Raw genomic sequence first — 27829 nt, forward strand, 5'->3', positions numbered from 1 at the left:
TTGCCTAATAAATTGGGCCAATGGTTCGAGGGAAAGCGCAAACAGTCCTGGGCTCAGAGGACAACCCTGTCTAGAAGATCTGGAGACTGGAAAGAGTGTGGAACAGTTTTTGCCTGTCAGTATCATCGCAGACGGCGAGGCATACAGGACTTTAATCATATGAATAAAACTCTTTCCAAGACCCATAACCTCAAGTACCTTCCACAGGTATGACCACTCAAGTCTGTCAAACGCCTTCATGGCATCCAAAGACAGAACTGTGGACGGAGCTGTATTGTCTTTACTGTTATCGATTACATGCAACAACCTCCTAAGATTATCTGCAGCCAGGCGCCCCGGGATAAAACCAGTTTGATCGCAGTGTACCAATACCGTCATAAATCTCTGCAGGCGGCGGGCCAGCACCTTGGCAAACACTTTTAAATCGGCCCGAGAAGACTCAAGGGCCTATAGCTACCACAATCATTGGGATCTTTGTCCTTCTTGAGAAGTAAGGAAATCAACGCCATGTTGACATCTCTTGAGAACTCCCCTTGTTCGATAGCATAATTGATCATATCGAGCATCAATGGACCCAGTTGGTCCCAGAAAGCTAAATACACCTCGGGTGGAATACCATCCCAGCCTGGTGCCTTACCCCTCTGCATTTCAGCAATCGTCTCCCTCAATTCCATAAGAGTGATCGGTTTCCCCAGTTCCTTGGCCTCTTCCTCAGAAATGTGGGGTATCTCAAGCCCGCCAATGAACGATTCAAATTTAGAGTCGTCGAGATTAACCTCTGAGCTATATAACTGTGAGTAAAACTCTTTAAAAGTGTCGTTGATCTTTTTCGAATCAGTAGTGACTGTACCCTGTCTCGTCTTGATCGAGGGGATATCCGAGAAATGATCATTCGAGCGTATTTTCATTGCCAATAGATGGCTAGGCCTGGAGCCGTGAAAGTAGTAATTTTGTCTTGTCCTATGTATCAAGAACTCAGACTGTTGTTTAAGTATTTCTTTATTTCTTTCTTGACTATCTTACGTTGTGTGTTTAGTCGTTCACTATAGTTAGTTTGCAAGGATGCGTATAGGTCCGCATATAATGTTTCCAGTCCTTTTAGTTTTTTTGACCAGGATTTTCGCAAATTGGAGGCGAAAAGTGTGACATGACCCCTGATAAATCCTTTCAATGCGTTCCACAGGACCCTAGGGTCTTCGACTGTGCCAACATTGATCTGCAAGAATTCAGCTAGTTTACTCCTGAACTCAGAACAGAAATCATCGTTCTTTAACAAGGTTGAGTTAAAACTAGGGGTGGGAATCACCAGTTTAATCACGATACGATACGATATCGATTCTTTGGACAACGATACGATATTATCTGATATCACACAGTCTGCCACGATACGATACGATACGATTCGATTCAGGTGCCTGCGATCGATATGAGACGATATTATGTGCCCATTTAATACAATCAGTAACATTTAAATCAACAAAAAAAAAGGCAATGGAAATATCATGACATTTTTATTTTTGAGCTCTTCCAGACATTTAAATGAAAAACAATATTGTTTTTAATACAAATAGACCTCCTGTTCACTGTTTTTGGTTCATTTCTTTTTTTTTCTCGATATTAATATCCTATTCACGGTCACAGAGATGTATTTTGGCTGGAAAAGCATATTGGGAGTCCCAAGGTGCAGTACCGGCCAGATCCTGTTAGTGGGGCTATCCCCGAGAATGCACCCTCCCAGTCCCCACTTCTCTCTGCCTATGGCTCTGGGTTAGCTTGTTAGCTCACGCTAAAGTAACGTTATCTTCGATCTTTAACGCGACGTGGGCATAATGGAGTGACGAGGATTGCAAAGCAGGTTAGATGCATTGGACCCGTTGTGGAATAAAACAGCAGGGACATGTTTTGGGTCACAGAATAGGCACACTAGTCTTGCTCTAGTGACGCTCTAGACGCTACTGCTGTTGATGTTAAACGGAGTTTGAGTTTCACAACACTGGGCGCGGGGCGATGACGTCGCCGTCGCCGGATTTTCAAAATAAGAGTATCGCAATATGAATCGATCTTTTTACGTGGCATCGATCCCATTTGATTATTGATAATAGATCGATATATCGATCTGGATCGATGTATCGTCCCACCCCTAGTTAAAACGCCATCTGGGAGCTCTCATGGAGAGCCTGCCAAAGGTTGCCGTAAGGAAAATCCCCTTGTGGTCCGAGAGAGCCAGGGGAACCAATGAGACGTTGAAACTATCAAACATATTAGGGGACGCGAATGCATAGTCTATTCGAGAGAAGGTTTTGTGTCTGGCTGACAGGTGAGAGTAATCCTTGAGGGTGGGATTGGATATGCGCCATAGGTCTGTGAGCCCAGTGTCCTGGGCCCACATCCTGAGGGCCTTAGAGGACCGTTGTTGGTCGCTTGTTTCAGAGGACCCGGACCCATCACATGAGGTCCAGTTCTGAAGCTACTGGTCTGTATGTCCGTTCACATGAGGTCCAGTTCTGAAGCTACTGGTCTGTATGTCCGTTCACATGAGGTCCAGTTCTGAAGCTACTGGTCTGTATGTCCGTTCATATGAGGTCCAGTTCTGAAGCTACTGGTCTGTATGTCCGTTCACATGAGGTCCAGTTCTGAAGCTACTGGTCTGTATGTCCGTTCACATGAGGTCCAGTTCTGAAGCTACTGGTCTGTATGTCTGTTCACATGAGGTCCAGTTCTGAAGCTATTCAAGACACACAGAAAGGAAAATAAAACGGACCATTAACTAAGACCACATCGCCCACCTAACAACCCCCCCGGGGGGGCAACAAAGACACAGAGCACGGCCGCTGGGAGCGCTTGATTGGTTATCACCGTGGAATGTTTGAATGGAAGGCTGAGAATAGACCAATGGGCTTCCTGCGTGAGCCGTGTTGACATTAGAACACGGTGATGTCACCGGTTTCCTGCCGATTGTTGGCTTTTTTGGACACTGGTCACCAAATTCCCCCTTCGGCGAACAAGTCTGGTGGGTGACTGTGTGTGAGCTTAGCAACCATGACACACACACACACACAGACACAAAGCATGTCCACGTGTACAGTCACGCAACAATGACGCATAGTCAGACAGACACACACACACACAATCAGACAGGTAAACAAACACACAGCAGTCCTCTTAGGTCATGGTTTAATAATTTATTTGAATGTGTACAGTACAGTATTTGTGCATACCTGGATGATTGTTTGTTCGTGTGTGTGTGTGTTTGAGCATGTATGCATACACAATAAAGTGACTGTGTGTGTGTGTGTGTGTGTGTGTGTGTGTGTGTGTGTGTGTGTGTGTGTGTGTGTGTGTGTGTCTTACCTGTTGTCTGTTGTGTGCCAGGGTAGTGTGTAGGGGCCAGGGTGGATCTGCATGGCAGAGGGAGGGGGTGGAGGGGGGAGAGGAGGGGAGTCGGAGGGGGGGAGACACGGGGGAGGAGGCGGGGGAGGGAGGTGGGGCTCCGATACCTTGGACAGGTGCCAGGAGTGAGGCCTGATCAATGGTACAGTGCGCCTGAGAGAGAGAGAGAGAGAGAGAGAGAGAGAGAGAGAGAGAGAGAGAGAGAGAGAGAGAGAGAGAGAGAGAGAGAGAGAGAGAGAGAGAGAGAGAGAGAGAGAGAGGGAGAGAGAGAGAGAGAGAGAGAGAGAGAGAGAGAGAGAGAGAGAGAGAGAGAGAGAGAATTCCAGTTAGAAATTCCAGCCAGGTATACATATAAACCAGGAACATGTTGACTGCGAGACTTCCCAGGAGATTCCCAGAGTATCAATAGCCCATTATTCTGGCTAATAATAACCTTCGGAATAACACCGGAACATCGGTCCGGAATATCGCTGCCTGGCTTGGAATAACTCTCTCTCTCTCTCTCTCTCTCTCTCTCTCTATCTCTCTCTATCTCTCTCTCAGGAGACCAGTGGTGAAACGGCCAAGCAGAGACAATTCTCAGTATTCTGGGTACAGGATAATGTTTGGGAGGTACAACACTGGGGAGAGGAATGCAGATCCTGGCATGAGAAAAGAAAAGCAAAGCGCCATTTCAGAATATTATTGTTTATCATAAAGAGTAGCTATGGGCCAATTTCAAAGTAAACACTATAGTTTCCCGATTCAGGCTCCTTGAGAGGCCTTTCTGTCTAAGAGCCTGCCTGGTCAACTCAACTGACAATGTCCTTAAATTATCCCTGAGAAAGTTTATGGAGTCTTTCGCTTTCTTTCCTATGTGTGTGTGTGTGTGTGTGTGTGTGTGTGTGTGTGTGTGTGTGTGTGTGTGTGTGTGTGTGTGTGTGTGTGTGTGTGTGTGTGTGTGTGTGTGTGCGTGCGTGCGTGCGTGCGTGTGTGTGTGCGTGCGTGCGTGCGTGCGTGCGTGCGTGCGGGAAGTTCCCAAACTTCACTAGCCAAAATACCATTATCGAACCAACCACAAGCATTAACGGACCCTCTCGCTTTTAAAGTTCTCAGTTTTGGAGATTAATGGCCGCCTCGACAACCAAAACAAATGGAGTGACAGCTCGAGAAATGAGAGGGAACAAAGGAATGCACGACACAGGAAGAAAAAGGAGACAACCATCATAAATCCACAGTGTTGAAACCAAAGACTATAATCTAATCTAGTGTACAATTGTGAAACAGCACGACTGAGGCAAAAACGTTTGTCAACACTACATTATCAATAGCCATTTGCCAACTCAGCCCAGCCCATATGAAAATGAACGACAGTAAAAATGATAGTATTCCTGTTTTCCCCCCCGCATGCACCAGTTACTATAGGAATGATCACTGATCACTATAGAAGCCTATCATTTCTACGATAAAACCACAGGAATACTACAGTTATTTGAATTTAATTGTTTCCCTGCCTATCGAAAAGTGGTTTTCCCACGTAACGTTATGATAGGGACGTTTTGTCGGACGCGTGTGTGCTTAGTGCTGTGGGTCTGCATGGTTTCACTCGTTTTATTTTTTATCGGAATGAAAAGGAACAATTTTTTTAATGTCTTTTCACTGAGATTGGTCTCCAAATGCGTCCCCAAAGGGGCAATTTAAGGCATGAATACGGCAAACAGCTGCACTTATACACATCCAAGACAGAATAAGGGACAAGAGACATACATGACACTATTAAAGCACAAGAAACATGACACTGTTAGAACAGGATCCTTATAGGTGATCTGTCAAGTATAATAAATAAATTCGGTCAGTACAAAAAAAGTGCACGTTGGTCAAAAAGGTTAAAATCAAGGGGTCAAAAGGTGCATATTAGTGAACTGACCATTCCTTGCACTGTGACTGTTCACCAGTCGAATGGCCTCTGGTACTAAACCAAACTTCTTTCTGTTTGTTTTACAGGCAGGACGCGTCCCCTATACGAAAATGAACTATAATAAAAAGTTAAAAACATTTGATAAAAAAAAAGATAAAACATTTGTTCTACATTAGTTTTGCCAACTGAGGAAGAGCCAGGTGTCCATTTGTCCCCCAAAGTGTCAACATGTTTCCAGTAGCCTCGTTATTCACCCTTAAACCATGACTTAACTTGTATTCCCCTCGACTTTCCCCTTAGTAGCTTCAAAGAATCCATCTGTTCTATTCTAAGTCTAAGAAACCATTTTCTACTGGGAGTGTACTTCGGTAGACAATAGTTCCCATGTGAAACCGATCTATTGTGTTATCCTGAGTAACCGGGTCATGATTTCTGGAAAAGGACGTTGTTTTTGAGTTTTTCCCAAGTGTATTTTGTTGGCGCTGTGAGTGAGCGCCACATACCGGGTGCCGTTCAGCTCCATTGTATTGGAGTGACGGTATTATAGATATCTCCAGAACCAGGCGAATCACACTGAAACTATCTGGAAGGAGAGATAAGGGGGGTAACGGGTAAGGGGGGGTGGGGTGTTTTCTTTTTGGGTGAACTGCCCATTTAAGGGGTAGTCAGTCACATACTGCAGCATCACACCCTGTATAAAACCTTCCCCACTGGTGATGTTAACGACTGTCAACAATCAAGATGACTTGTTTTGTCCCTATAGGGATATTTGGCTTGGACAAAAGGCTGCCACGTTTAGAAATACATATAATCATAGTGCAGTAACAATAATAAAGTGAATATTACAGACTAATAGAAGTCTAAGTCTACATCAAGTCTCCTTCTTATGGCCTGAGTTTAGGAGATTGCCGATATGAGGGATGAAAGAGTTATTATACCTGTTCAGGTGTCTTGTCCCTGTATTTAACTGGAACCCTGTAGCGTCTACCTGATGTATTCTGAATACAGGACATGGGAAGGTTCAGCATAGGGCTGTGTAGTCAAATAATTATACATTGGTACATGCTATACTGTGTTGACTCTTATAGTGTGTTGGCCATGTTAAATAAAAAGTAAATTTTAATGTAACTGCTTTGTGGTCAATTATTAATGTCAAGTTCAACATGAATATTTTTAATAATGCACCAGGTTCATTGTACACTACATTCACATAATTAGTTCTCTGAGAATCTTTTTCATATCCAAGCACAAGTGGTATTTAACTAAAATATCCATAACCGAAAGTCGATACTGAACCAAAGCGCTTCAAATCGGAAGTTTAATCGAAACCCTGTGAATCGGAATGAAAGTGATTTGGGATATCAGTGTGGATACCCAGCCCTACTAGAACTATCTAGTGTTCTCAAAGAGCACATGGAGAGGGGAGGGATGCTCCCTCAACCCCCCATCACTTTGATTGCTGTAGTGGACCAGTCCCTTTATTTTAACTTTGGAACTAGCCTGTTGCATTATTTGACATCATGAGCCAGTTGGAGAATGACCTCAGTTGGCATTAAGACGCAAAAAAATTAAGAGAAAGAAAATTACATTGGGGGGAAATTCAGTGATACACTGTCGAGTATGGCTAAGGCAAGCCTTGCGGTGGAAACCAGTCTAAACGAGTTGATAAGAAGAACACACGATGACTGTAACCACAGACGACCAGGAAATTTAGTCAACTTCACAAGAGTGACTATTTAATATATTCTCTGTGGAGCGCATATGAGTTCTGAATGCCGTACGCTGATAACACGATAAAGTGAAAATGAAAAAAATAAAGGTAGATCACTAGAGTGAAGGTCGAATTATGAGAAAAGCGAGTATGACGGAGGAGAGAAGGGTAGAGGGGGGGCGAGACGAGAGGAGCAGAGAGGAGAGGAGCAGAGGAGAGACGAGATGAGAGGAGCAGAGAGGAGAGGAGAAGAGATGAGCAGAGAGGAGAGGAGAAGAGGAGACAAGAGGAGCAGAGAGGAGAGGAGAAGAGACGAGAGGAGAGGAGCAGAGAGGAGAAGAGAGGAGAGGAGGGGAGAAGAGGAGAGGAGACAAGAGGAGCAGAGAGGAGAGGAGAAGAGACGAGAGGAGAAGAGCAGAGAGGAGAAGAGAAGAGAGGAGAGGAGAAGAGGAGACAAGAGGAGCAGAGAGGAGAGGAGAAGAGACGAGAGGAGAGGAGCAGAGAGGAGAGGAGAAGAGATGAGCAGAGAGGAGAGGAGAAGAGGAGAGGAGACAAGAGGAGCAGAGGAGAGGAGAAGAGACGAGAGGAGAGGAGCAGAGAGGAGAGGAGAAGAGATGAGCAGAGAGGAGAGGAGAAGAGGAGAGGAGACAAGAGGAGCAGAGAGGAGAGGAGACGAGACGAGAGGAGCAGAGAGGAGAAGAGAGGAGAGGAGAAGAGAGGAGCAGAGAGGAGAGGAGAAGAGACGAGAGGAGAGGAGCAGAGAGGAGAAGAGAGGAGAGGAGAAGAGATGAGGAGAAGAGACAAGAGGAGCAGAGAGGAGAGGAGAAGAGACGAGAGGAGCAGAGAGGAGAGGAGAAGAGACGAGAGGAGAGGAGCAGAGAGGAGAGGAGAAGAGACGAGAGGAGAGGAGCAGAGAGGAAAAGAGAGGAGAGGAGCAGAGAGGAGAGGAGCAGAGAGGAGAGAATAGAAGAATAAATTAGAGGAGCAGAGAGGAGAAGAGAGGAGAGGAGAAGAGAGGAGCAGAGAGGAGAGGAGAAGAGACGAGAGGAGAGGAGCAGAGAGGAGAAGAGAGGAGAGGAGAAGAGACGAGAGGAGAAGAGACAAGAGGAGCAGAGAGGAGAGGAGAAGAGACGAGAGGAGCAGAGAGGAGAGGAGAAGAGACGAGAGGAGAGGAGCAGAGAGGAGAGGAGAAGAGACGAGAGGAGAAGAGAGGAGAGGAGAAGAGACGAGAGGAGAGGAGCAGAGAGGAGAGGAGAAGAGACGAGAGGAGAGGAGCAGAGAGGAAAAGAGAGGAGAGGAGCAGAGAGGAGAGGAGCAGAGAGGAGAGAATAGAAGAATAAATTAGAGGAGCAGAGAGGAGAGAGGAGAGGAGATAATAGAAGAAGAGAAGAGAAGAGAAGAGAAGGTCCTATTCTAAATGGCACACACAAATACTCAACAGCCAGACAGCCAGCCAGCCATTCAGACAGAAAGGTAAACAGACTAAAGTCACACAGTTGAATCAATAGATAAATGACAAGGGCACATACTGTTCCATTGACAATGACCCATAATACTTTACAGATTATGAATGAAGGTGAGGGCAAGATACAGCAGAAAAAAGGCAACCGAACAGACTACAGAGAAACAACGTCAAATGTCTGACTCGTCCCAAGGTGTATGTGTGTGTGTGTGTGTGTGTGTGTGTGTGTGTGTGTGTGTGTGTGTGTGTGTGTGTGTGTGTGTGTGTGTGTGTGTGTGTGTGTGTATGTGATGAATACCTACCCACAGGGCCCCACCAACTGAAGCATCCAGGGTCAAACTGATCCGACCTAGGCCAGTGCCAGTCTCTCTCTCAGTAAATTTAGTCAATGCCAGTGTCAAAGTGTCGATCCTCTCAGGAATGTCCGCCCTTCCCCATGGTGACACCAAACACTCTAAATGACAACTGGAACGCGGTGGACGCACCTCACGCAAACACACAACAGAGCTTCCTTCGCCTCTCGAATCCCCGTTCACAAGATACTAATCGGAAAACCCCTGTATTGTGAAAATGTCAAGATCTAGATGACGGAACTACGTGAACGAGTATTCGTTCCTTCCCTTTTTGCAGAGAGAAAAAGCGCTCGCTCTTCTTCCCTTGTTCCTTGGGGAACACAAGTGAGAAAGTCCGGCTGGCTCTTCTGTAGGTATTGGCCTCTGCAGTCTCTTTTCTTGCACTTAAAATCAAAAGATCTGGTAAGAGAATCCGGTTAATCCTGCAAGGCGACAGGCTTTAGTACAAAGTGCGGTCCGTGGTCAGTTGCCCTTCTGAAGTAGTGAACTAGCTGGCAGGTTCTGACCCAAGTCCCTGCAGGTCCAGCTGAAACCACCCGACAATCCTCACCACCACACTCCTCCTCCTCCTCCTCCGTTACCCCCCCTCTCTCTCCTCTCTTTCCTCCCTCCTTACCCTCCCTCGCTTCTCTCGCTGGAAGACAAAACATTGCCATTTCTCTCTCTCTCTCTGCATCTCTCTCTCTCACATCCCATTTGCTCTCTCTCTCTCTCTCTCTCTCTCTCTCTCTCTCTCTCTCTCTCTCTCTCTCTCTCTCTCAGACAGGATGCTTGAGTCAGTGTGAGAGGAAGTGTTGTGGAGAGCAGATAATGTAGGGGACTGCTGCTAAAATAATACCCAGAGTTCCACACTGTTATTGTTTGACAGAGGGGGAAAATGCAGAGGTACTTCCTCTGGTGTGTCTGTCTGTGTGGGGGTGAAGGAGAGGGAGTGGGAGAGAGAGAGGGAGTGAGAGAGAGAGAGGGTGTAAGAGAGAGGAGTGGGAAAGAGAAAGAGAGAGAGGGAGTGGGAGAGGGTGGAAGAGAGAGGAGTTGGAGTGAGCGAGAGAGAGGGAGTGGGAGAGAGAGAGGGAGTGAGAGAGAGAGAGGGTGTAAGAGAGAGGAGTGGGAAAGAGAAAAAGAGAGAGAGGGAGTGGGAGAGGGTGTAAGAGAGAGGAGTTGGAGTGAGCGAGAGAGAGGGAGTGGGAGAGAGAAAGAGAGAGGGAGTCCTGGGTGTAAGAGAGAGGAGTGGGAGTGAGTGAGAGAGAGTAGAGCCATATGAAATCCGCGTTCACGGAATCGCGGACGGAATCGCGGAATTAACCAATAAAAATGGAATCAACTGCAAAACGTGGAATATTGCAGAATTTGGCCTAATCTGGACTGAAATTTCGTTTTTGGGTGGAACGTTTGGTGCACACGCGACCGGGGAGGCGGGGACGCTACAGCGTGTTACACACAACACAGCCGCGGTGCTCAAGCGTCTGGCTGCTTGTGTTAACATCGTCAAGAAGCTAAACTATTCCACAATAAGCCCTCAATTCAGAGCAGAACAGTTTAGCTTCTAGCTAAATCTAGTGCACCCATCCATTTGTTTAATGCAAACGACTGCCCTTTATAAACTAAATACACTTAAATAGCTATGTAACGTTATAGGACTATCTATGGAAATGATAGCTTCTAGAAGTTCTAGCTAAATCTGGTGCACCCATCAATTTGTTTAATGCAAACGATTGTCATTATACACTGCCCTTTATAATCTAAATAAACTTAAATAGCTATGAAACGTTACATTACATAGGACTATAGATGGAAATGATAGCTTCTTGCTAAATCTAGTGCACCCATCCATTTGTTTAATGCAAACTATTGTCATTATACACTGCCCTTTATAATCTAAATAAACTTAAATAGCTATGAAACGTTACAGTACATAGGACTATAGATGGAAATGATAGCTTCTTGCTAAATCTGGTGCACTCATCCATTTGTTTAATGCAAACGTTTGCCATTATACACTGTCCTTTATAAACGAAATAAACTAAACTAAAGGTGCCTAAATTATGCATTACTATATTTCATCACAATATAATAGATATAGCTAGGTTACTGACATTGTCATTGTGATAATGTCAGTAGTAGCTAGCTGTATCTATTGTTTACACTTGAAATATGTATTTTTATTTTGTCACAATATTAATTGAAACATATTGTGTAAAATTGAACTGTATTTCTGAGTTGAAGCACTTAAAAACATTAAATGGACTGTTATATCTTATTCAATTGTGGACATTTATTCATTCCCACTTATTAGACACTATTTCTGATGGTAAAATGAGCATAAAAGGCAAAATACAGAATTCTGAAATATTAAAACGGAGAAAATGGAATTTGGGAAAAGATTAAATGGAATTTGGAAAATAATAAAACGGATTTCATATGGCTCTAAGAGAGAGGTGTAGTGGGAGCGAGAAAGAGAGAGGGGGGAAGGGGGAAGGGAGAGATGGAGTGGGAGTGAGTGAGTGAGTGAGAGAGAGAGGGGGGGAGTGGGAGAGATAGAGGAGAGAGAGACTGTCAGAAAATAAACATTTGTACAGAGAATTTGCCGGAATGAAAAAATGAGAATAAATGAATGAGAATAACAGTCAGCGTGTTGACAAGAATGTGGAACATGACAGGATGATGAATCAGCAGATAAAGAGACAAGAGGTAGAGTACTGGTGAACGCACCACAGAGACACAACACAGAGACACAACACAGAGACACAACAGAGAGACACAACACAGAGACACAACACAGAGACACAACAGAGAGACACAACACAGAGACACAACACAGAGACACAACACAACACAGAGACACAACACAGAGACACAACACAGAGACACAACACAGAGACACACCACAGAGACACAACAGAGACACAACACAGAGACACAACACAGAGACACACCACAGAGACACAACACAGAGACACAACACAGAGACACAACACAGAGACACAACACAGACACAACACAGAGACACAACAGAGAGACACAACACAGAGACACAACAGAGAGACACAACACAGAGACACAACAGAGACACAACACAGAGACACAACACAGAGACACAACACAGAGACACAACACAGAGACACAACACAGAGACACAACAGAGAGACACAACACAGAGACACACCACAGAGACACAACACAGAGACACAACACAGAGACACAACACAGAGACACAACACAGAGACACAACACAGAGACACAACACAGAGACACACCAGAGAGACACAACACAGAGACACAACAGAGAGACACAACACAGAGACACAACAGAGACACAACACAGAGACACAACACAGAGACACAACACAGAGACACAACACAGAGACACAACAGAGAGACACAACAGAGAGACACAACACAGAGACACAACAGAGAGACACAACACAGAGACACAACAGAGACACAACACAGAGACACAACACAGAGACACAACACAGAGACACAACACAGAGACACACCAGAGAGACACAACACAGAGACACAACACAGAGACACAACACAGAGACACAACACAGAGACACAACACAGAGACACACCAGAGACACAACACAGAGACACAACAGACACAACACAGAGACACAACACAGAGACACAACAGAGAGACACAACAGAGAGACACAACACAGAGACACAACACAGAGACACAACACAGAGACACAACACAGAGACACAACAGAGAGACACAACACAGAGACACACCAGAGAGACACACAACACAGAGACACAACAGACACAACACAGAGACACAACACAGAGACACAACAGAGAGACACAACACAGAGACACACAACAGAGACACAACACAGAGACACAACACAGAGACACAACAGAGACACAACACAGAGACACAACACAGAGACACAACACAGAGACACAACACAGAGACACAACACAGAGACACAACACAGAGACACAACACAGAGACACAACACAGAGACACAACACAGAGACACAACAGAGAGACACAACACAGAGACACACCAGAGAGACACAACACAGAGACACAACACAGAGACACACCAGACAGAGACACAACACAGAGACACAACAGACACAACACAGAGACACAACACAGAGACACAACAGAGAGACACAACAGAGAGACACAACACAGAGACACACAACAGAGACACAACACAGAGACACAACACAGAGACACAACACAGAGACACAACAGAGACACAACACAGAGACACAACACAGAGACAACACAGAGACACAACACAGAGACACAACACAGAGACACAACACAGAGACACAACACAGAGACACACCACAGAGACACAACACAGAGACACAACACAGAGACACAACAGAGACACAACACAGAGACACAACACAGAGACACAACACAGAGACACAACAGAGAAACACCAGAGACACAACAGAGACACACCAGAGACACAACACAGAGACACAACACAGAGACACAACAGAGAAACACCGCAGAGACACAACACAGAGACACAACAGAGAAACACCGCAGAGACACAACACAGAGACACAACAGAGAAACACCGCAGAGACACAACACAGAGACACACCGCAGAGCGACGGACCGCAGAAACACAACTAGGGGTGGGAATCACCAGTTTAATCACGATACGATACGATATCGATTCTTTGGACAACGATACGATATTATCCGATATCACACAGTCTGCCACGATACGATACGATTCGATTCAGGTGCCTGCGATCGATATGAGACGATATTATGTGCCCATTTAATACAATCAGTAACATTTAAATCAACAAAAAAAAGGCAATGGAAATATCATGACATTTTTATTTTTGAGCTCTTCCAGACATTTAAATGAAAAACAATCTATTGTTTTTGGTTAATTTCTTTTTTTTCTCGATATTAATATCCTATTCACTGTCACAGAGCTGTATTTTGGCTGGAAAAGCATATTGGGAGTCCCAAGGTGCAGTACCGGCCAGATCCTGTTAGTGGGGCTATCCCAGAGAATGCACCCTCCCAGTCCCCACTTCTCTCTGCCTATGGCTCTGGGTTAGCTTGTTAGCTCACGCTAAAGTAACGTTATCTTCGATCTTTAACGCGACGTGGGCATAATGGAGTGACGAGGATTGCAAAGCAGGTTAGATGCATTGGACCCGTTGTGGAATAAAACAGCAGGGACATGTTTTGGGTCACAGAATAGGCACACTAGTCTTGCTCTAGTGACGCTCTAGACGCTACTGGTGTTGATGTTAAACGGAGTTTGAGTTTCACAACACTGGGCGCGGGGCGTCGCCGGATTTTCAAAATAAGAGTATCGCAATATGAATCGATCTTTTTACGTGGCATCGATCCTATTTGATTATTGATAATAGATCGATATATCGATCTGGATCGATGTATTGTCCCACCCCTAAACACAACACAGACGTAAAGAGAAATCAAGAGAAATCAAGAGGACGCGACCCCGGTCAGACGCCTCTGGTTTTAGCTCCGCAACGATGTACACACTTTTAGCTATTATGTTTGTTTTTTCTACTTTTTTTATTTAAAGCAACACTGGCGGGTACGTCATACGACCGTCAGACACTTATGGACCTGAACCCCGGGCTCAAAGAGGAGTTCGGAGACACTTTTGACCTAGAATGGCCAGCAGAAATCAGACGGGAGAATGGCGGCAAGGAAAAGAACAAAGGCCACGGCAGGAAGAGACACAGAGGGAGACGTGGAGGTATCAGACTGAGACTAAAAAGAGCTGCTTACCGGCCAGCAATTCCATCCATCTTTCTGGCGAATGCCCGTTCGTTGGAGGGTAGGATGGATGACCTAAGGGCGAGGGTCCGGTTCCAACGGGAGATGAGACATCAAAATCATATGTCTCACGGAGACATGGCTCACGTCGGCAACCCCGGACAAAAGCGTATCTCCCTCGGATGCCTTTACAGTCTTACGTGCAGATCGTACCGCTGCCTCAGGAAAGACCATCGGCGGCGGGGTCTGCCTCATCACGAACAATTCCTGGGTTAATCCCGAGGGGGTGCATGTTCTCTCAAACTCATGTTCCCCGGACATGGAACATCTTTCTATTCTGTGCCGTCCGTTTCATCTCCCGAGGGAGTTCTCCGCGGTCGTCATGACCGCCGTATATATTCCCCCACACGCGAATACAGGCAAAGCGCTGGGAGAACTACACGATCATCTCAACAAACACCAGATCAAACATCCAGATGCAGCGATGGTAGTAGCCGGCGATTTCAACCAGGCCAACCTGAAGAAGGTGATGCCGTCCTTCTTTCAGCACATCGCTTGCTCCACCAGAGGGAAAAACACACTCGACCACTGTTATTCCCCGTTCAGAGCCGGATACAAGGCAGTAGCCGCTCCGCCATTAACGGGGTACACAAGCTCGAGCGACCACGACTCCATTTTGCTATTTCCGGCATATCGACAGAGATCGCGTGACGCCGTCGTGTCACGTGAGACAAAGAAGTGGACCGACGAATCAGAGGCCACGCTCCAGGACGTGCTTGCAGACACGGATTGGGATGTGTTCAAAGGAAGCGCCAGTGACGTCAGCGAGCTCGCAGACACAGTGGTGTGCTACATTACAACAATAGCCGATGGTATTGTCCCCAGAAAAACGGTGCGGATTTTCCCAAACCAGAAACCGTGGGTGGATAGCACTATTAGAGCAGCTCTGAACTCTCGTACCACCGCCTACAACCTGGGTAGAGAGTCAGGAAACATGGAGGAGTATAAGGCTTCAGTCTATACTCTACGCAAGGCTGTCAAACTTGCTAAGAGGACATATGCTGATAAACTGGAGACACAAATGGCACAAAACGACACAAGAGGATTATGGCAGGGACTGAAGACAATAACTGACTATAAAGTCAGCGCCCCCCAAATGGGGAGCGACGACGCCTCCCTCGCGGACAAGCTCAACATCTTCTACGCTCGGTTTGGTGTAGACAGTGGCGCTGCTGGCTCTCCGGCTAGTGACGTCACTGGCGCGCCGGCTGTTGTGGAGGGGGGGGGGCAACCGCGGGGGGGCGGGGACGCTCTCTCGTTGTCGGAACACAGTGTGAGAAGAGCATTTATGCAGGTGAACACCAGGAAGGCTGCTGGCCCAGATGGCATAACAGGACGCATACTCAAGACCTGTGCCAACCAGCTGGCCCCTGTGTTCACCGCCATATTTAATCAATCACTGGCGGAGTCAGTGGTCCCTGCCTGCTTCAAGATGTCTACCATCATCCCTGTGCCGAAGAAACCCTCCCCAACATGTCCAAATGACTACAGACCGGTGGCACTCACCTCTGTGGTCATGAAATGTTTCGAGAGGCTGGTCAAGGACCACATTTGTGCCTCCCTCCCCAGTGATATGGACCCTATGCAATTTGCATACAGGACAAACAGGTCCACCGACGACGCGGTCTCCCAGGTACTGCACAGCACCCTCTCGCACCTTGACCGTCAGAAGGGGGGCTATGTGAGACTGTTGTTCATTGACTACAGCTCAGCGTTCAACACCATAGTCCCCACCAGACTGGTGGACAAGCTGATCGAGCTAGGTCTGAGCTCCGCCCTGAGCGCCTGGGTACTGGACTTTCTGAGCGAAAGACCCCAGGCGGTCAGGGTGGGGGGTCAGACCTCCAACACCATCACCCTGAGCATCGGGTCCCCCCAGGGCTGTGTTCTGAGCCCCCTGCTGTACTCACTCTACACACACGACTGTGTGGCCAAGTTCAGCTCCAACTCCATAGTGAAGTTCGCAGATGACACGGTGGTGGTGGGGCTGATCTCGGACAACGACGAGAAGGCCTACCGGGAGGAGGTTGAGGTACTGGAACGCTGGTGCCAGGACAACAGCCTGCTCCTGAACATTGGTAAAACCAAGGAGCTGATCGTGGATTATAGGAGAGGACAGCAGGAGACGCACACACCACTGATGATTAACGGGGCTACCGTGGACAGGGTGAGCAGCTTCAAGTACCTGGGGGTCCACATCTCAGAGGACCTGACATGGTCAACACACAGACACAGTAGTAAAGAAGGCGAAACAGCGTCTCTACTAGGGGTGGGACGATACATCGATCCAGATCGATACATCGATGTAATTATCAACAATCGAATCGGATCGATGCGATGTAATAAGATCGATTCATATCGATACTCTTATTTTGAAAATCCTGTGGCGAGTCTCATATCCGCCCAAGAACAACAGCAGTAGCTCCGTGTGTGTAGATGTTACAGCATAGCATTCTCCCTTTCTGTGTGTGTGTGTGTGCGCGCGTCTTTGGAAAGACCAGATGAGGTCAGAGGAGTTTGATGTTTAAATGTTATTTAAACAGAAACAATATAATACATAATAAATGTAGGCCTATACATGATCATGCAACATCAACAAATTGTTGTAGGAACGGTTTGGGAGAGGGAGGTTGTGAGTTTTGAGTTCCAAAAAATGTAGCTTAAAGTTTAAAGCTCAATAAATAAAAACGTGACACTTTACAGTGAACAGGAGGTCTATTTGTATTAAAAACAATAGATTGATTTTCCTTTAAATGTCTGGAAGAGCTCAAAAATACAAATGTCAAATGATATTTTCATTACCTTTTTTTTGTTGATCTAAATGTTACTGATTGTGTTAAATGGGCATATGATATCATCTCATATCGATCGCAGGCACCTGAATCTAATCGTATCGTATTGTATCGTGAGAGACTTTGTGATATCGGCAAATATCGTATCGTTGTCCAAAGAATCGATATCGTATCGTATCATGATGAAACTGGTGATTCCCACCCCTAGTCTCTACCACCTGAGACAGTTAAGGAAGTTCAGAGTATCGGGAAAGATACTCCAGTCCTTCTACTCAGCCGAGCGTACCACGGGTATTGCACTACCCCCCCTGCAGGTTCTATACAACAAGAGGTGCAAATCCAGAGCCTGCAGGATAATGAAAGACCCTCACCACCCCAATAACAGCCTGTTTCAGCTGCTGAGGTCAGGCAGACGCCTGCGAACCCCAGCTACTAGGACAGAGCGGCTTAGGCTCAGCTTCTTCCCCCAGGCCATCAGAGCCATGAACAATGAACATTGAGTGCTCAGAACATTGAACTGTCCACACACAAGCACACATGAACACACACACGACACGCACACTGTGCACGCTCACACACGAGCAGCCACTTAACACTTTAACATGAGCGGGCACACACTCATGTCGCACACACGCACACTTATGGCCAAAGGAAAGGACACTTTAAATTAGAATAACAGGAACAGTGTATTGCACTACCAAAGCTAACTAGCATGTCCCATATGCTCTGTAAATAACTATGTACAGATACCGAGATGTCACTCCATGTTACCTGTTACCTGTTACTGCACAATGTTGTTTTCTTCTTTGATTCTATTATATGTACCACTGTATTGCACATCGTTGCGGGCAAGACCACCCGCATTTCATTGTATACCTGTATGCCGTGACAATTAAAACTCTTGACTTGACTTGAAGTGCCGTGAAGAGAGATCAAGTGAAGAGAGATCAAGTGCCGTGAAGAGAGATCAAGTGCCGTGAAGAGAGATCAAGTGCCATGAAGAGAGATCAAGTGCCGTGAAGAGAGATCAAGTGCCATGAAGAGAGATCAAGTGCCGTGAAGAGAGATCAAGTGTTGTGAAGAGAGATCAAGTGCCGTGAAGAGAGATGCCGTGAAGAGAGATCAAGTGCCGTGAAGAGAGATCAAGTGCCGTGAAGAGAGATCAAGTGCCGTGAAGAGAGATCAAGTGCCGTGAAGTGAGATCAAGTGTGCCGTGAAGTGAGATCAAGTGCCGTGAAGAGAGATCAAGTGCCGTGAAGAGAGATCAAGTGCCGTGAAGAGAGATCAAGTGTGCCGTGAAGAGATCAAGTGCCGGGAAGAGAGATCAAGTGCCGTGAAGAGAGATCAAGTGCCGTGAAGAGAGATCAAGTGCCGTGAAGAGAGATCAAGTGTGCCGTGGAATTTTAGACAGATACATTTTTTACAAGGCTTCATAAAATATGATTTATAACATAATTATTTCCATTCAACATACATTTGAGAACTCACTGATTCAAATATTTGTATACACCCATTATATGAATGAATATACTACTTGCTTAATCCAGATAAGAGATGAATGCAAATACTGTACAATATCTTGTTAGACTATTACTTCCACATACATACTGAACAATATCGTGTTAATCAGACTATTACTTCCACATAAATACTGTACAATATCTTGTTAATAATCAGACTATTACTTCCACATAAATACTGAACAATATCTAATCAGATGTCTGATTACTTCCACATAGAAGTGCTTCCTGACATAGCGTTGTTCTCTCATCTATGTTTCTGAAATCTCTCCTTGCATCAACTAGTCATAGTTTTCGTACAGCATCCGTTGGTTTGATGTTTGGTTTCCCTTGGGCCCAAAAAGGTTGGGAGCCACTGAACTAAAGGACCAAACCGAGTGATTAATCAGGACAACAGGGGGGGGGGGGGGGGGGTCCTTAGACTAAGATGATTGCGATGTAATCCATTTATTCTCTAAAGATGCCTCTATGGGTAGCGCAGCGGTCTAAGCGGGGGGGGGGGTCCTTAGACTAAGATGATTGCGATGTAATCCATTTATTCTCTAAAGATGCCTCTATGGGTAGCGCAGCGGTCTAAGCGCTCGTCACCAACGCAAGAGACACCGGTATCGAATCCGGCTGTCAGCGTTGCCTCCGGCTTGGCCGGCCGTCATACTGGCTCAATTGGCAGAGTCAGCGGGAGGGAGTCGATGGGGTGGTATTCTGGTCGTTGTAAAACAGCGACTCCTACAGGTCGGTCAGGGGGCCTGCACAGCAAAGAAGGGATATGTTGAAGGTAGTGTGACCTCCCACGCGTTACACTTCACCAATGAGAGTCCGCACTGGCAGGTGAAAAGAGGTTGCTGGCTGTCTCCTAGTCGTATGTGATGGAGGAAGCATCCGTTAGACTTCAGGACTCCCTAGACCGACCAGTGGGGGGGCACATGCGAGCAACGACCAGGAAGGGGAGGGGGGAATTGGCATAACGACGAAATTGGGATGGGAGAAAATCAGAGAAAAACAGGAGGAGAAAGTAGATACAAAAAAAAGATGCCTCTATGTCACAGAACAGTCCAGAAAACCAAGTTGTTATTTTTGGGCTTTGATTTCTTGACACGTCACACATGGCTCCCGACTTCGGGTTTCAATATTGGGAAAATTCTCTGCTGGGCGATATCCTGTCATTTTAGCCTTGGCGTCAAACTGATATCCAATAGCAGTATTGCGATCGTGTCCCCTAATGTACCGTATACCGCAGATGGAAGAGGAGCGAGAGAAATAACAAGAGGGAGGGAGAGAGAGGAGGGGAGAGGAGAGGAGAGGAGGGGAGAGGAGAGGAGGGGAGAGGAGAGGAGAGGAGAGGAGGGGAGAGGAGAGGAGAGGAGAGGAGGAGGGCAATAGACCACATAGAGCTAATGAAGCCAGGCCACAGTGGGTAGAGTGTTATGGAGAGGTGAACGTGTTCGGCTCTCATCACTGACCCCTGTACAATAACAACAACAACACACTGAGAAAAGAACACAGCAAGAGCGAGAGAGAGAGAGAGAGAGAGAGAGAGAGAGAGAGAGAGAGAGAGAGAGAGAGAGAGAGATGAATGAAAGAAAGGGAAGAGGGGGGTAGAAGCTCTGTGGAAAAGCGAGTGATGGGAGAAGAAAGAGAGGGGGATTGGGTGGTGGTGGGGGCATGACACACCAAGGCCAACTAACAGTTGTGAGAGAGAGCATGCACGGAGAGAGAGCGTATGGAGAGAGAGCATGTGGAGAGAGCGTAACTATGGAGAGAGAGCATGCACGGAGAGAGAGCGTATGGAGAGAGAGCATGTGGAGAGAGCGTAACTATGTAGAGAGAGCATGCACGGAGAGAGAGCGTATGGAGAGAGAGCATGTGGAGAGAGCGTAACTATGGAGAGAGAGCGTGTGGAGAGAGGGCATGTGGAGAGAGAGAGAGCGTGTGGAGAGAGAGAGCGTGTGGAGAGAGAGAGAGCGTGTGGAGAGAGGTGAGTCTTCCAGTAAGACTTCAAAAAGGACAAGTGTAGCGGAGGGAGCCATAAAAATGATCCTTCTTCTGGAAACAAACAGTACTGGGCAGTGGGCACTGACTAGGGGCAAAACACACACACTGGTAAGAACAGAGAGATATATAGAGGGAGAGAGAGAGAGAGAGAGAGAGAGAGAGAGAGAGAGAGAGAGAGAGAGAGAGAGAGAGAAACACAGAGAGAGAGAGAGAGAGAGAGAGAGAGAGAGAGAGAGAGGGAGAGAGAGACAGAGAGAGAGACAGAGAGACAGAGAGAGAGAGAGAGAGAGAGAGAGAGAGAGAGAGAGAGAGAGAGAGAGAGGGAGAGAGAGACAGAGAGAGAGAGAGAGAGAGACAGAGAGAGAGAGAGAGAGAGAGAGAGAGAGAGAGAGAGAGAGAGAGAGAGAGAGAATAAGAGAGGAAGAGGGAGAAAGCGGGGGAGGCGAGAATAGAGAGACGGAATGCGGTCGAGGGGAACACTTCCGACATATGTCTGAATCTGAATGTCCGAAAGCCTTTTTGCACGACACAGGATGCACCGTTTCACGCGGGGGAACAGAGAACGAACCGAAGATCAAAAAAAAAAACTGCCGTTAGCAGTTCTGTGGCAAAAACGTCAAAGGAAAAAGCTCCATCTTCAGTTTGAATTGGAAGTCAATGAGGCGTCGTGTCATTTTCAACTGCGTGTTTTTCAACAGCACATTTCACGCCATTGCCAACCGCATTGGTGTGACACGCATCGCTGTTTTCCTAGAGGTCAGGCCCAGGGGAACCTTCGCCAGTCCCCAGGATGTCACGGGAGACTTCCCCGGGCTTGTTTTTAATACCACTTAGAGCTAATTTCATACAAATTTCACGATTATAAAAAGAAAATGTTTTTAAAGACATAGCGACACTGAACTGGCACATTTAGATTCTTGCGCGTTCCATACAAGCTCTTGCCAGACGCACCAAGCTCCCGGTAGCCCCACAAAAAACAACGACTTGAATACAAAAAACATTTGCCATACCAAGGGAATGGAGCAAGGGCCTCATATGCAAGCTTCCTAAGAAAGGTGACCTGAAAAATTCTGACAACTGGCGAGGCATAACACTTCTGTCCATCCCTAGTGAAGTCTTTTGCAGAATTATTCTTAAGAGATTTGATAGTGCCATAGATGTCAAGCTAAGAGGGGAACAGGCAGGATTTCGCAAAGGTCGAGGTTGTATCGATCAGATCTTTACCTTACACAACATCATCGAACAGTGTATTGAGTGGAACGCCCCCTTGTATATTAACTTTATCGATTTTAAGAAGGCATTTGACAGTATTCATCGCAAGAGCCTATGGAAGATCCTAAGGGCATATGGAATACCTTCCAAAATGGTCAACATCATTGGAAAATTCTATGAACACTTTGAATGCAGTGTCATCCTTGATAACACCTTGACAGAGTCATTTCCCATTAAATCTGGAGTAAGACAAGGCTGCATCCTCTCCCCTATTCTGTTCCTGATTACCATCGACTGGGTTATGCGTCAAACTACATCAGACCGTCCCCATGGAATCCAATGGACCCTGTTCTCCTTTATGGAAGACCTTGACTTTGCAGACGATCTGGCAGTCATGTCATCCATTCGTAGCCACCCCCAGGAGAAGTCTGACCGGCTAAGCAATTATGCAAAGCGAACTGGTCTCTACATCAACCAGAAAAATACCCAGGTGATGTGCATCAATGCCCCAACAGCACCTCCAATCACCATCGATGGAGAGGCGTTGGAATGTGTAGAAGACTTTACATACCTCGGAAGCCTCATAAGCAGTGAAAGTGGAACGCAAAAAGACATCAAGACGCGTCTCAACAAAGCAAGAGGTGCTTTCAGCCAACTTCGCAACATCTGGAAGTAGGGATGGGCGATATAACGATAACGATAAATATCGCGATATATTTTAATAATCGATATCGAATATCGAAATAAAAAGAAAAATCGAGACTCGTCTTTCTTGCCTGCAACTTAAAGTAATGGCTTTGCTTGTCCAAATGACAATACTGACCAAATTGAGATTTATTTTTCTCTTGTCCATTTATTTTGTTTGCTTTCTAATTTAAAATAGTTTGAAACCGTCTGTACACAGTAGGCTATGTGTGCTAGCAGAACTAGACTCCAGTCACGAGCCACGGTGCACATGTGCGGTGGTTTGTCCACCAAAAAAGCGCCAAAAGATAGAAAATAAACTAGCAGAGCCAGAACTGTTCAACTCCCCTGGAGCCACAGCCAGCAGAGAAGCCGGTTTACTTTAGCTTTTAAACCAGCTGCAGCCTGAGAACTGGAGTGTGAGGGGATGTAACACTAAAGATGGCGGCAACGACAAACAATTGCTGCAAAATAAACATACATCTGTTGTTTATATTAAAAAAAAAATTAATACTTATAACAATTTCGATTGTTATCCTCTTGTTGTAATAATGTTGTATAACATTATCATATCGTTATCATATAGTTATCGCGATATGGTTTTTTTTCCATATCGCCCAGCCCTATCTGGAAGTCCAAACAATATAGCCTTAAAACCAAACTGACACCCCTTCCTGACAGGCAGTGACGCGAGCGAGCGTGATTGCGAAAATGATTCAAATGCATTCGTTTCAATCAGACTATCCTGACCTGCTGCGAGCGACAGCGAACTGAGCGGCGATGTCGTTCCCCCCTCAAATATTCGCTCGCTGTGTCTTTAGTTGAACGTTTACGCGGCAGAGTCCCGCCCCTAAACACTTTTTATTGGTCAAGAATCGCAGGCTGCTTTGCCCCCGTGTGCTTCCAGGTAACACACACACAGACACACCCGGACACGCGCCGCCTCATATCAGGACAGTGTTGCGCGCGATTTCGTCTCCAGTTTGCTTGCTCGCTGCCTGTCAGGAACCGGTGTTAGGCTCTACAACAGCAATGTTAAGTCTGTCCTGCTATATGGCTCCGAGTGCTGGAGAGGAACAAAACAGGATATGAGAATGGTTGACGTCTTCCACAATAGCTGCTTACGTAGGATCTGCAACATCTTTTGGCCAAGTAGAATCTCGAATGAGTAACTTTATAAGAAGACAGGCAGCTTGCATATGTCCCTTTAGATAAGGAGACGGAGGTTAAGATGGCTCGGTCATGTATTGAGGATGCCCAATGAAAGGTTACCCAAAGTTGCCTTGAGATGGACCCCAGTTGGGAAGAGAAAGAGGGGTAGACCAAAGAACACCTGGCGAAGAACAGTGATGATGGAGCTGAAGGAGATGGGTCTTTCCTGGGACGAAGCGCGGGCCAAAGCACGAGACAGAATTCAGTGGCAGTGTACAGTATGATTGCGGCATTATAGTAAGTAATATTATTTAATCTCCCGACAGCCAAGCTCCCCTGCCAGCCCCCACCTTTTAAGGCCTTAAATTGAGAACGATGATTTATGAATTATGAAATTGAAATACCTTTTTTATAACCCGCAGATACCTGCGCACTCTGATTGGTTGGCCGGTCCGTACATTTGTGTGCGGCTTGGTGCGATCGCTTCCTCGGTCACTCAAACTGGCCAACCGGCGTCCTCATACACATATTGCACAAGACCCTTCCGCGCGTTTCTACAGATATATCCGTAGCCGTGATAGTACTTTGTAACAGCAGCAGCAACAGCAATAATAGTAATATGAACAAGTGTTTGGTGTTTTTAACCATCCTTTACCCCGGCAAGAGTATTTCTCGTCACTGACCCAACGCAAAGGTGGGAGAAGTGTCCGTATCGCTGTTGAAGTTTAACCCAACCGCACGACAACAGACCTCTAATAACACAAGTCCGAGAGCCCTGGGGTTTATAGGGTTTCCTGGAAGGCCATATCTCCTGCAGACTTCAAGAGGAGACTCGCTGTGCGCGCGCGTGTGTGTGTGTGTGTGTGTACAGAGATTCCTCGCATACCGCGCCTTCCCTTCAAAAGGTGGAAGGGTTAACTATGAGGGGAACCTAAACACACTCCTCATCCCATCCCGTCTCGTCCACTAACCCAACCCCCCCTCCGTCCTCCCCTCTGCCCCCTTTGTGTTCGCCTGCAATCAGGACCTATTTGTTTGCTTTATGAGTCTTTTGAGTGTGTGTCGTTATGTGTGTGTGTGTGTGTGTGTGTGTGCGTGTGTGTTTGTGTGTGTGTGTGTGTGTCAGTGGAATGTCTGCATGCAATCAGTCTGCTGTTTGTTTGCCTTTGTGGTCCCTCATCTCACCCCATTATGGATTCTTGCATGGCACACGCGCGCGCGCGCGCACACACACACACACACACACACAGTGGGTGCACACTACAGCAGGTAATGAGGAGAGTGAGACTAGGGCAGGAAGGGTGAAGTCCACTGGAGGCCCTGCAGGACAATGCACTGTTTGTTACTGAGACCCTGGGACTGTGTGTGTGTGTGTGTGTGTGTGTGTGTGTGTGTGTGTGTGTGTGTGTGTGTGTGTGTGTGTGTGTGTGTGTGTGTGTGTGTGTGTGTACACAAGGCTCTTAATGTCATATATTGATATATAGAACCTCCACTATTTTAAACTCCCTTGTGCTTTTAAAATTGTGGATATTAAACAGAATAATTAAAATGTGCAAGCATGCAACATATTATATGTGCGCCGTGAGTGAGTAAGATACACAGATCTCTCTCTCTCTGACAACTTGTTAACTCTGACCTTGTACTCACCCCCCTTCCCCCCGTGTCCCTACATGATGTCTCTCGTATCGGTCCCCATCCTGGTCCATACACTAGGCTATACACACACACCAACAGCTACGATATTGATCTCGACTGGTTAGATCTGCCGTATCAATCTTTTGACTGGTTAGATCTGCCGCATCAATCCGATTAGGAAAAACATGTCGGGTCATACGGGTCCTTGTCCGACTGTCAACAAGCTGTCCACGGTGTCTTATAGCGGTTACAGACGAGACAGACACACACATGCGAGTGACTACAACCCCCTCCCTCCCTGTCCTCTGCACACGTATGTGACGAGCTACTGTTGTCGTGACTGTTGAAGAAGTTCTCCAGTTCTTAACGTCTCTCCTTCAGCCTCACTTCTTCATCAATAATCATCATCACCATTTTTTTTTTTTTTTTTTTTTTCACTTTTTCTCCCATTTTTCTATATTTTCTCCCATCCCAATTTCGTATCATCCAATTCAACCCTCCCCTGTCACGGACGCTGTTTCTTGCCTCCCACAAGCCGGCTGCAATGTGGACTAAGTCATACATAGCACAAGTCCCCTCCGGTACTTGAGGTAACAGCAGTCGCATCTTTTCACCTGCGCAGCTCGATCTCTCAGTGGCGAGGAGTAACGCGTGGGAGGCTCACGCTGCCCCCGACACTTCCTGATTCTACTGCGCAGGCGCACCAACCGACCTGTAGGAGTCGCTGTCCACAACGCCCGATCCCCACCCATCAGTTTCCCACCCCCTAATACGGCCAATGTGTATTAGTACGGACGACCAGCTAAACTGAAAGCAAATGTGGAGCGCTGGGCTCGAACTGACGAGCCCAGCGTCTCCACCATTTTGTGGCGAGCGCCTTGCCTACTACGCCACGTAGCCGCCTATCATCACCATCTTCTTTATCTCTCTCCTCCTTTCCTATCACTCCATCTCACTCTTGTACCTCTCCTCCTTTCCCATCACTCCATCTCACTCTTCTACCTCTCCTCCTTTCATCCCACTTGAAGCAATGTTCTAAATTCACTTGTATTTATGTATTTGCCATACATACCAATAATCTGTTAATAAGGCTCAAATACAGTGGTTTATGTCTAGAGATAATTGCACGAAACTTACTGTACTTTCACGATTGAATGAATTTAACCAAGCTTGTTTAACCGACCTTTTCCACAGCAACATCCACAATACATCTGAAATACATCATACATACACATCCCAGATGTTGAAACGGCACTGGAACTTTTCATAAAGACCTTACTTTTAAAGATGAACAAATCCCATTCAAAAAGCTTAGAATAAAAGATAGAGTAGGCTTGTGGTTTTCGCCTGAATTATCTGCCTTATTTATGTAAAGGAACAGAGGCTGGTCTCTTGCCAGACACTCTGGGGATCCATCCCATTGGTCTTCATTTAGACAACTCAGAAATAAATGCACATCCTCTGTGAGGAATGCCAACTCTGATACTACTTTGACTGAATCAATAGCTCCTATTCAAATCCTTCAACATGTGTGGAAGGCAGTAAATTCCAACAAAAACAAAACTACTATTTCTTTACCTACACATGTCAAATTTAGTGACATGTTAATATCTGAACAGAGAAAGATCTATGTAGCCTTTAATAAGCACTTTGCTGATACTGGTAATTTGATAACCATTATGCAGGGCCCCCCTCTGGTGGTCTGTGAGGCATGCCTCTCACTTTTCCTTCCAGCCCTTCTCTCCTAGTGTTGTTTTTGAAGCATTGCAATCCATTGATACTAGGTAATAAACTGGAGAGAATAAACTGGATCCATTTTTCCTCGCTAGCTGTTCCATTAATTACAGAGAAAGTAACACATATTTAATCTATAGTTCCTACTCCTGGTGCCTGGAAAACGGCCCATGTATCTCCATTACATAAAAGGTGGAGATAGAAGTCATAATAATCGACTAATTATCGACTAATCTCCAAGTAAATAAGCAACTCAAAGCATTTCTCTCAAAACACTCTGGTTTTAGAGTAAAATATATCACAATCTCAGCTACTACATTAGTTGTATAGTATCCACCCTAGACAAAAGAAAACATTGTGCCACGCTATTTGTAGATCTGTCAAAAGTAGGGATGCCCCGATCACGTTTTTTGCCACCGATACCAATCACTGATCGTCTATGAGCCATATCGGCCGATACACTGCCGATACCGATCGTTTTTG

General features: G+C 46.1%; 1 protein-coding gene across 3 annotated transcripts in view; it reads right to left on the reverse strand.

Moving 5' to 3' along the window:
- Positions 1-27829, reverse strand: part of shroom4 (shroom family member 4) — a 159403-nt gene that overhangs the window by 34667 nt on the left and 96907 nt on the right. For 2 of the 3 annotated variants that reach the window (XM_084327495.1, XM_084327494.1), the window contains exon 3: positions 3352-3543. In XM_084327495.1, coding sequence (XP_084183621.1) covers positions 3352-3543 — 192 coding nt within the window. Of the gene's footprint in view, positions 1-3351; positions 3544-8762; positions 9249-27829 lie in introns of those variants that run through there. The other variant, XM_084327496.1, reaches the window with a different exon arrangement.

Source organism: Notolepis coatsorum, assembly GCF_963971535.1.
Source record: "Notolepis coatsorum genome assembly, chromosome: 13".
NCBI lineage: Eukaryota > Metazoa > Chordata > Actinopteri > Aulopiformes > Paralepididae > Notolepis > Notolepis coatsorum.